At 40.6% G+C, this 11329-nt stretch overlaps 1 protein-coding gene across 1 annotated transcript; it reads left to right on the top strand.

The window, feature by feature from the left end:
- The first annotated feature begins 5021 nt into the window (after positions 1 to 5021).
- On the top strand, positions 5022 to 9202 carry star (steroidogenic acute regulatory protein). Its single transcript, XM_042102120.1, has 7 exons — positions 5022 to 5201; positions 5750 to 5857; positions 6143 to 6273; positions 6862 to 7020; positions 7346 to 7530; positions 8038 to 8131; positions 8561 to 9202. The coding sequence occupies exons 1-7, from the start codon at positions 5138 to 5140 to the stop codon at positions 8681 to 8683; spliced, it is 864 nt and encodes a 287-aa protein (XP_041958054.1). The 5' UTR covers positions 5022 to 5137; the 3' UTR covers positions 8684 to 9202.
- The last annotated feature ends 2127 nt before the right edge of the window (positions 9203 to 11329 follow it).

The raw sequence follows: 11329 nt of genomic DNA, 5'->3' as shown, positions 1-11329 counted from the left end.
ATATTAGCAGTGAGTGTTAAATTCATTGTGTTAACTGCTTCAGCTGCATTCATTTTAACATGGTTTTCACATTGTGTTTGAAGATGAAAGAAACCATTTTCAAGCAGTTAAGTGTTTTCAGTGCTTTGAGACATGGACAAGAAATGGAAGAGAAAATGAAAATGAAAATAGTCAGGACAAAAGTATCATGCAAATGCTACCCAGATGTGCTGAGAATTTTTTTTTTGCATAATTTTCCTTGCCATTTGTCTCAAACAGCGTCTTTGTGTATAAAGTCATGATTTTGATTTGTCATGGTGTAAGTTGACCTGGCTTGTCATACTTCTCCTTGGAGTCCATATCTCTTATCATAAAATATGCGGACCCACCCATCACAGCCTGTGTATTGACCTTTTGAGCATATAAATCAGGTCAACATGGTATAATGCAAACATTGCAATTAAGTCTTAAGTAATTGAGAAACAACAGGCTACATAAAAAATTTAAAATAAGAGGAAGTAATTAGTTATAATAAATACACTAAAATACGGAAGCACAAGAACTCAAAGTTACAGAAGTGAACCAAAATCTTATAATACCTTGTTTATAGATTTCAGATATGTGGCATCTAGAGTCCTGTGAAGTTACAACAGGAAAAGAAGGTCACTATTGGCCCTCTATTCAGTATTCGTGTCTGTAGGGCTGACCCCAGTCGTGGTCTTCCTCATATAGACTCCTTAAAGACCTAAGGCCCAAACACATGGACTGTATTACAGCTAATCCGATTTTATCACTATAAAAAAAGCCCGCCTCTTTGTAATGTACAGTATATATACACATGTTGTCCAGCTGCATGGCAGTTTGCACTTCTTAGCTAGCCTTATTATCTTCGTATTGGCTGACCTTTTAACGTCTGCTCAGACACAGCAATATGACTGCCTGCTTTCACAAGGCCTACTGGCCTATCAGGCTCAAAAGATCATGTTAATATTTTCAGTGCTATGAATACACTATGACGTGTCCAGAATAACAATTCTAGCTTATATTGGCATGTATTCCCAGGTACTGCAGCAACAATATCAATTTTCATGTTTTTTTTTTTCACTCGTCAATGCTTCAGTGCATTTTATCGCCAAACATAGTTTAGCTTACCTTTAAGCAGACAGTGCATCATCAATTGTTGCCTACAGTCTGTGTGCACAGACAGGGTCTGAAATCAGTAGGTCAACACACGATTTTTTATAAACCACTTTTTATTCCTAGGCCTATTTCCCCTTATATGTATTAAGCCTTGTCCTGGACTAAAAGAGAACTTTAGAAGAGATTCAGAAAGAGCCTTTAATCTAGGACTAGTCAAAATCGGCCCCAGAACTATTTGTGCCATGGGGGGTAGAGAAAAAAAACTCTCATCTTTAGAGAACAGCAATTAGGGCAAACATCCTTGCAAACTGGGAATAAATTACCCTGTGTGGCAGCAGATGGCACATAGGGGTGGCAGGTGAAGGAGACTTTGGTCTGGCATGCGCGCACACACATGCAGTTGCCTACAACTTTGGGCGAAGCCCACAAACCCCCTTCCTGACCTACTTGGCAAGATAATATTTTTGTGCTCTTGAGAATGTCGACCCTATGAGCTTGTCTTTATACCAGTCATTAAAGCAATATTATCCTGAGATTACGAGGGCCACAGGCCAGCCTTAGGAAACAAGGTTGTGAAAACGGGTTTGCTTAACCATAAACCACACCAAGGTGAGGGGATTTAGAAGGAGGACTTGTCTCATAATCCGATGGTGTAAAAGTAATCATAATCTGTGAAAGTTCATGGGATTTGATCAATAGCAGTAAGTAACCTAACAAAGGGGGACACATGCAATTTCTAAATTGGAATCATGTTCATCACACCTGGTTGAATTGAGATGAGAGGGCCTTGGTATTAACCCAGATGAGGGTTGAAATGTCCAGTGCAGTGGGCCACCATGAACGGGGCAGGGAGGGAAACATTCAGACGTGCCTCGGAGACCATCACCACAGATATGACAACTGATTACAGCACATGATGTTGCTGCTGACGTCGGGCCTTGGCTTTCAGAACGGATGTGTCGTTCATGTTGTAGCGTAGCCCACCCACTCACCCACCATTAACCCTCACTACTCCACCCCACCCACTACTCCACCCCACCCACCCAATTCATCTTGTTGTGTTTTGTGTCCACTCTGGTGTCTACGGGGCTCCCGTAACACAGTAGAGATCGCTACTCCTGTAGGTGTGGGTGCGCTCGTCTTCGGACTGTGAGGATTTCACAGGGTAAAAGAGGAGGTATGCGTTTTGTGACTACTCTGGTGTCCAAAGGGATTCCCTTTAACACAGTTGAGATCGCTACTCCTGTTGGTGTTCGTCTTCGGACTGTGATAATATCACAGGGCAAAAGAGGAAGTATCTTTCAGTGTGTGTGTCTGATGCGAGGGCCCCTTTTCGACGGGTTTAGGATGTACGAGAGGATTGACTTGATTGAGAGGCTCTCCCTATCTGAATCAAATTCCCTAATTTGGGGTTAAGGGGCTAAGGAAAATAGACCACTTCAGAGTCTCTCTCTATCGCTTAGTCGCTGTTCCCTATTCCCTTCGACTCGTACTTCAAAATGTGGTTAACTTCACTAAGAGGAAGAAATTCAGAGCTGTAATTTGCCAGAGTTGTTTGTCATCAAAATCTGAGAGAGGTTAAAAAATCACTACAGACATTTGTCTGTCTGTCTAGATCTGAGGGAAAATCAACTACCCTATTATTTCGGGAGTTTTGTCAAATTGAAATTAAAGCTCTTTTTAATGACAGTTCTTGTAACATATAAGAACTTCAATTGACCACAACGGATCTATAACAATTTAGATTCTATCCCTAAATACACTTGTATTTATCAGCGGTGTTGGGTGTAATGCATTAAAAAAGTAATGTAATTACAGTAATGCATTGCTTTTTGCTGTAATGCAGTAATGTAAGGCATTACCAATACAATTTCAGTAATATTTTACTCGGTACAATTCTCAGTAACTGAAGTTACTTTGCTTTTTAATCCAAAATTGAGAAATGCTCAATTGGCACCAGAGAAGATTTTCCAAGAATTAAAAAAAGTCATCTATGCTGGTCCTGGAATTTGATTGCCTTGTTTAGATGACTGTAGAAAGGGAATTTGAGTTATCTTTGCCATTCATGCAACAGATCTAACATGGTTAGGCTATACTTCTCATTTCAAGCAGTGAGAATAACTAAAATGTTGCTTTTACAGACAAAGATCGTAGCCATTATTCTCAAACTATTTGCATTTAAGTCTACACCACTGTAAGTGGAAGGAAAGGCAACCAGCAATGATGAGAACCATTTAAAGTCAACATACAATTTCACTATGGCTATATTTTACTATATTAAGTTGTGAGGGACCTTTGGCCTTTGGGGCCTACATTGTCCCATAAGCCATAACTGCAACCATTATATTGTTCTTTTGTTAGCCTTAAGCCTAGCTCAGTCATTATGCCATACCACATCACCTCCTGCCTTGTAATGAGCTGCATTGAACACATGAAGATCTATTGAGAACACAAAATCCATATTTCCTGTTATTTTGGTAAAAGTAATGTAAACGTAGTGTAATGCCTTACAATTCAAAGACAGTAATATTGTAATGTAACAAATTACTTTGAAATGACAGTAACAAGTAATAAATAATGCATTACGCTTTTGAAGTAATTTGTCCAACACTGTTTATCAGACAGATTTCCTTATCCTCGCTTGGGTGTGTGATGTGCATTTAGACCACAACGGGTCCTAGACCTTAGCTTCACAAACAATTTGTCACAACAAATAAATTTGCTAACAAAGCCTATTTGTTTTTTTGTCTGCCCTGGAGCATAGGACTTTCCTTCCCAAATGCCTGGCTGAGTTCACTACTCCTGTGTATGTCAGTGCGTGCGCAGTATGTTTTTTGCCCATATACAGTGTCTTAGAAAGTAGCCCTCAAACGGACGCCCTACTCACCCGGAGCGAAGTCAAGTCTTTGGAGCAGAGGCCCTGTTGCAAGGCATCCGGGGTTCTCAGCAACACAGGAGAGGCAGAAAAATACGAGAAAACGCTAGACGGTCTTTTTACAAACTCCTAATCAAAGGTTAGGATTTTGACTTTTATTAAATACAAATAAAAAATACAAAGAAAGAAAACTGTCTAAGCCTGTCTAAACTGTCTGCTTTTTTTCTTTTTAGTTGCCAGTCAGCTTTTTGTTTTTAGATTCTGTCTTTACATTTTGTTCAAAGCACATCTCATTTAGCATAACACACTTTAATTCTAACACAACCATTTTATATCTAAGCAAACACATTTTATGCATCAAGTAAATATTCCTTAAGTCTGAGCAAAACAGTTTTATAAGTCAAAAAACTTTTGTTTATGTTTAAGAAAAACACTCTAAATTTAAGTAAAATTATAACAGGTTATTCTAGCAAAAACAAGTTATGCTTTTAATTAAAAAACACACTTTAATTCTAAGCTTCTAAGTTTTTAAACATTATAAGTCTAACTTGTTTCACACTGGTTGTCTATCATGACCTTGCAGCATTTGCACATTTTTATTTGTTTTAGAGCAAGCTGGATTTAAGCAGTTATATGACTAAAAATCTTTTAATAGTAAATTATGATTCTTATTATTAAACTATTATCACATCTTCATATTGTAAAGTCACGCTACAATCTGAATAGGACCATCATGCAGATTCACCCGAAACATGTGGTTCTCTGGTGATAGACAGAGAGAGAGAGAGAGAGAGAGAGAGAGAGAGAGAGAAAGGGGGAGCAAACCGGAAGGAGAGAGAGTTGTGCGTGTACTGGCACGGCATGGCCAAGTTTTTGGGGCACTGGACTGGATGTTATCTGTACAGTGTTTATGAGAAACGGAGACAGGCTCGCCCTGTACACTGAGCATCCTTGGCCTGCAGGGTCGGGGGAGGTGCTTGACTGATGAGACTTTTTTTTATCTGCGAGGTGACGGCAGTGTGGCCTTGCATTCGGCCTATATAGCATCCACCAGCAGGAAACTCAGGCAGAATTAAGTAAGCTTCGACTCCAAGTGTTGTTGTACTCGTTCTGTTTCTTAGTGAGAGCTCATTTATTAATACAATGTTGCCTGCAACTTTCAAGCTCGCTGCTGGTATTTCCTATCGTCACATGCGAAACATGACAGGTAAGTTGATGCACTGGACTTACTTTTGTGACTGAGAAGCTAAAGTTAAGGAGCTGATGGTCAGCAATGAATGGAATTAATTTCACTCAGATATGACTATAACATTAGTTTGTGTTTGTATCATGTAACAGAGTTATGTTCAAGATGTTTATACAAAAAACATTATTAATACCATACTGTATATATCTGGTAATGTATTTTTTATAAAGGCCAATGTTCTGGAGTTCTCCAGAATCAATCAGAACTTTTGTCAACCTGAACTATTGGTTTCTTTTTTGACATGTTTGTGGGGTAACAATGATCAGTTGGTTATAAATTCAGGTCAGGAAAATCATGCTGTCTATTATAATCTGTTTTTACAGTATTGAAAGGAAGTATAGGTGATTGGGTACAATATATTGTATTGAGTGGAAGGTATTGCAGGATAATGTAGTGATGTTTGCATAAGCAAACATAAAAAGCAATTGTGTTTTGGCATGGCCTGTGTATATATGTCTGTGTGTGTGTGTTTGTTTGTATGTTTGTATCTGATTTTCCTGTGCTTGCAGGTTTGCAGAAGAATGCGATTGTGGCGATCCACCACAAACTCAGCTCTCTGTCAGGTCCAGGGCCCAGCAGTTGGATCAGCCATGTCCGTCGCAGGAGCTCACTGCTTAGTAAGAGCCCCCACACACACACACACACACACTTTATATGTGCATCCAGTCACTCACAACACATAACAGTTGCCGATAACTGTCATTGTAAACTCCTCTCCCCTTCTCTCTCTTTCCATTTCTCCCTGTCTCTCTCTTGCACCATCTGATATATGCTTGCATGCTGCACGCGTCATTTGTTTACTGCTTAAACCTACGCCTTTGCTTGGTGTGTTTATCCACTGTACTTCCTCTGTGCGTGTATGTGCGTGCGTGTTTGTGTGCGTGTGTGCATGTCAAAACCAGGCAGCCGAATTGAGGAGGAGCGGGCGTGCTCTGAGGTGGACCTTGCCTATGTAAAGCAGGGACAGGAGGCCTTGCAGAAATCTATCAGCATTCTCAGTGAACAGGATGGCTGGCAGACAGAAATTATTACAGTAATTATGCATCCAACCTCTAATATATGCTGCATGTGTTAACAATGCTGTGCAAATCTCCTAAAAGGAGTATTAGGTCTGGATATATGCTTACAGTGCCTGTGACTATGTTTGAAGATGCACCTGCCATTTCATGAGGGGTAATTATCCAAAGAACCATTTCATTAACCCCATGCAGAAACTGACCCAACAGAATTGATAGTTCATAAAGAAAATGGAATATCCACTAAAATGTGTGACAAAAAGAATCCTAAAAAGAAATGTTCTCCAGGAAAATGTCATCAATTCATGAAAAACTAAACCTAGCAGGATTTTGCTGGTATGAGGTTAAGTGAAAATTATGTTCCTAAGATTTCTCGGAACCAGGTATTGAATGGGATCACATAGAAAGGCAATTAAACATTCACATCCTTGTGCATTATCTCACTAAAAAGGTGTTGCTTAAAGGTAGAGCCATACTTAAACACCCATATGCAGGACTTCTTCCTTTACTTACAGGGAGAATATGAATTTGCACCACCATATGTCTATACCACAGTGATTACTGAGTAATGTTGCAATTGTGTGTGTGTGTGTTTCTTTCTCCAGGCCAGTGGTGATAAGGTTTTGAGCAAGGTGCTGCCGGACATCGGTAAGGTGTTCAAGCTGGAGGTGGTGCTGGAGCAGCACCCTGACGACCTCTATAATGAGTTGGTGGACAACATGGAGCAGATGGGGGACTGGAACCCAAACGTCAAACAGGTCAAGGTGAGAGGGCTGAACACCTGATCCGGAGGGCTGGAAGCTTCCCATGGCCAGTAGCTAGTATTATAAAAGTGTATATGCATTTTTTTGTATGTAATGTGATTTTGTGCTATTGTTTGATACGTAGAAGCGTCAGTTTTGAATGGTGACCTATTGCATTGTTCTACCATCTCCTCCCCTAACTGCTTGATTCAAAAGACCAGTCCCTCTCCTCTTGCTTAACAAACTCTTCTGGTTTTCTCAGTTGATGTGTGAGTATTTTAAAGTACTCTTTCAGTGTGAACACTTTAAATGCAGATCCCTCTGTTTCTCCTCAACTCTGTCTTAGATTCTCCAAAAGATTGGCCAGGACACCATGGTCACTCACGAGGTCTCGGCTGAGACTCCTGGTAACGTGGTCGGGCCGCGCGACTTTGTAAGTGTGCGCTGCGCCAAGCGGCGAGGCTCCACCTGTTTCCTAGCTGGAATGTCCACCCAGCATCCGGGTATGCCAGAGCAGAAGGGCGTTGTGAGGTACTGCAGCTGTCTAAATCTTACAATAACAGGTTGAACAAAGCCAGACGATACCTGTAATGTATTTATTCTGAAGCTGTACTATGTGTAGTATGTATGCAACATCTCTTGGTGTTGAGTACGGATGGAAAAATCTCTTGGTGTTGAGTATGAATGGAACATCTCCATTTATCTTGGTGTTGAGTAGTCCATGGGAGCACAGGGGTCAGAAAGCAGCTGGTTCTGGAACAGCTCTGTCCAGGAATCCTGCCAGATGAGAGCCAATCTGGGCTAGCCAATCAGATTCCTGCCAGATGAGAGCCAATTTGGACCAGGCACAGGTCCAGAATCAGCTGTTGTGTCTCAATATTTAACATCTGGAATTGATTCACTGGTGTTATGTGACAGTTACAATAATTATAATCACCCTCTACTTGTTAACTGCTGATGAAAGTAGTATTTGGAGAACCTGAAGCAGAATTTGGAGCAAAGTTTCTCAAGCATTACATTGTGTGACCCCACCTTCAGGGCAGAGAATGGACCAACCTGCATTGTGATGCGTCCAAGTGCGGAAGATCCAGACAAGACAAAGTTTACCTGGTTATTGAGCATAGATCTTAAGGTGAGGATTCCAAATGTACAGCATATCATATATAGTGACATTAATTTCCACAAATTATCCTTACCTAGGTATTTTATCACACCATATATTTCTCACTGAATGCCTTTATCTCCAAGTACTGCAAATAGCAATGGCATAAAGTTTGAAAGTCTGTATTAAGATGTATATTTTATTCATATCCAATAGAACCTCTCTACACTCTCCTGGTAATTTCAGTTTGAATCAATAACCATACTGCGTCCTTTCTCTAAACATATTCTATATTTAAATTCTATCCAAAAACCTACAAAACTTGTAAACAACTCCACCCACTCTACTTTACCTTTTCATCATGGGAACCGCATAGCCCACACCAAGATTCGCAGCGAGTTCTATGCTTACTTTCTTTCCTCAGTACATGGTCTGATTTGCCTCTCTTTGTCTACCCAGGGCTGGATACCAAAGACAATCATCAACAGGGTGCTGTCCCAAACCCAGCTGGACTTTGCCAACCACCTGCGCCAGAGGATGATGGTCAGTGGTGGGCTGGAGGCGGCTGCTCTGGCCTGCTGACCCCTCTGGCCTGTGGCTGCACGTCGGACGCTTGGCTCCTGAGCGCGGGATTCGCTGGCAGCCTCCTTCTTAAGTACAGACTTGCCCAGCCATGATCTCCTTCACACCCACTTTTGTAAATACTACAGTACACACATGATTCAAGAGGAAAATGTTGCCCAACCCCCAATCAGTTTATAATAGCTCAGTGGAGTCTGAATGCCCCATTCCATTCCTGACAGGTATTTTGAATCCAAACTGTAAATGTAGCAGAGTATCTGGATGCACAAGCTCTTTTTACCATCCTGTTGGTCTTGGACAGCTTCAACAGCCAACCTGTGTGTCCACTGCCTTCTGCAAATTGTTCTGCCATTTATCTAGTTCTCTCTAGTCCAAATGTCTATGTATTTCCAATCACATGTGGTCACTTTGTTTGTATAAAGAAAAACACTTTTATCTTTAATATTTATTACGTTTATGTCATTGCCTGTCACCCTGGGTAAGGATGTCTGCCAAGTGAATAAACAGAAATTATCTAAATACGATTGGAAGTGTGTTTTACTGTTTTCACTAAATGCTTTTGTTCCCACCTTGATTTGCTCAATATAGTAATCTCTACAACTGTTGAAAGAAAAATAGCACTGCATAGCTAAGTTAGAAATAAAAAATCTTGGAATTAAGGAAGCATTCAGGTGCTTGAGGAAGCAGACATATAGTTGCTGTTATCTTCTTGATTCTATCTGAGCACGCTGACTAATATCAAGTGTGCTTTGTACAAAGGTTGCTTGTTGGGGTCACAAATGTGCATTCTTGGTCTGTAAGTCCTCTTTTGTGAACGAGTTCCTTTGCATGTGTTGCATTATGTACACCGTGTTCCAAATTATTATGCAAATTGGATTTAAGTGTTTTTTTAATTTATTGATTTAATTTATTTTTTGTTTTTCCAATTAAACTCATGGATAGTATTGTGTCTCAGGGCTTTGAAATCAATCTCAGACACCTGTGATAATTAGTTTGCCAGGTGAGCCCAATCAAATGAAAACTAAGAAGGATGTTCCACATTATTAAGCATGCCACAGGTTTCAAGCAATATGGGAAAGAAAAAGGATCTCTCTGCTGCTGAAAAGCGTGAAATTGTGCACTACCTTGGACAAGGTATGAAAACATTGGATATTTCGTACTGTGAAGAAATTTGTCGCTGATTCAGAGCACAGGCGGGTTCATGCAGACAAAGGCATAATAAGGAAGGTTTCTGCCAGACAAATTCATAGGATTAAGAGAGCAGCTGCTAAAATGCCATTGCAAAGCAGCAAACAGGTATTTGAAGCCACTGGTGTCTCTGGAGTCCTGCGAACCTCAAGGTTCAGGATGTGTGCATAAACCACTATTCGGCCACCCCTAAACAATGCTCACAAGCAGAAATGGTTGCAGTGGGCTCAGGAATACATGAAGACTAATTTTCAAACAGTTTTGTTTACGGATGAGTGCCGTGCAAACCTAGATGGTCCAGATGGATGGAGTAATGGATGGTTGGTGAAAATGGGTGGCGGAGTCATGTTTTGGGCCGGAATCATGAGGAGTGAGCTGGTAGGCCCCTTTAGGGTCCCTGACGGTGTGAAAATGATCTCGGCAAAGTATGTAGAGTTTCTGACTAACCACTTTCTTCCGTGGTACAAAAAGAAGAACCGTGCCTTCCGTAGCAAAATCACCATCTCATGCTGCAAAGAATACCTCTGGGTCATTGGCTGCTATGGGCATAAAAGGAGAGAAACTCATGGTGTGGCCCGCATCTTCCCCTGACCTCAACCCTATTGAGAACCTTTGGAGCATCATCAAGCAAAATCTATGAGTATGGGACTGGAGGCAGTTCACGTCCAAGCAGCAGCTCTGGGAGGCTATTCTGACATCCTGCAAAGACATTAAAGCAGAAACTCTCCAAGAACTCACAAGTTCAATGGATGCAAGAATTGTGAAGGTGATATCAATGAAGGGGTCCTATGTTAACATGTAACTTGGCCTGATGTTTTTGATTGAGATAACTTTTGATTTAATTTATATGACTACTTAATGCTGCCAATTCAACAAATGACCATTTTTAGTTCTTTACAACCTATAAAATGTCTTGAAACTCTGTTGTGGATAATAATTTGGAACAGTGCATATTGAGTTTTGTATTTTAAAAAAAAATATTGTTATCATTGGGAGATTTGTTCAATAAAATTTGAATTATACTCTAACGGTTGATAACTTGAAAATTATACTGACTGTCATTTGCATTAACTATTTAGGAAAATCCGAAAAAAAAAATAATTTGCATAATCATTTGGAACGCAGTTTGTGTGGTGTGTATGTGTGTGTGCGCCTGTGCATTTGTGTGTGTGTGTGTGTTTGTGTGGTGTGTCTATACAAGTGAATAATATGGAGCCGATGAATTCATGAAAATGTCCTTCGTGCCTGGTGGACATTAGTGTGCACAGGGTGTTTGCCAAAGCAAGCAGGTGTTTGGCAATTCGCATGTGTGCGGGAAACCTCACAGCCCTTTGAAAGCATGGTTCAGGCGAGCTTCACACATTCCAGGATATGAGGTAAGCCCTGAAGCCTGCGCCAGAGGAAGTCTGACCCCTGCATTTTCGCGCTCGTAACATTTTCCTATGATGTATATTTTAA

Source organism: Alosa sapidissima, chromosome 8 (assembly GCF_018492685.1).
Source record: "Alosa sapidissima isolate fAloSap1 chromosome 8, fAloSap1.pri, whole genome shotgun sequence".
NCBI lineage: Eukaryota > Metazoa > Chordata > Actinopteri > Clupeiformes > Clupeidae > Alosa > Alosa sapidissima.
Note: the sequence above shows the minus strand (reverse complement) of the source record. Positions and strands in the feature narration are given on the sequence as shown.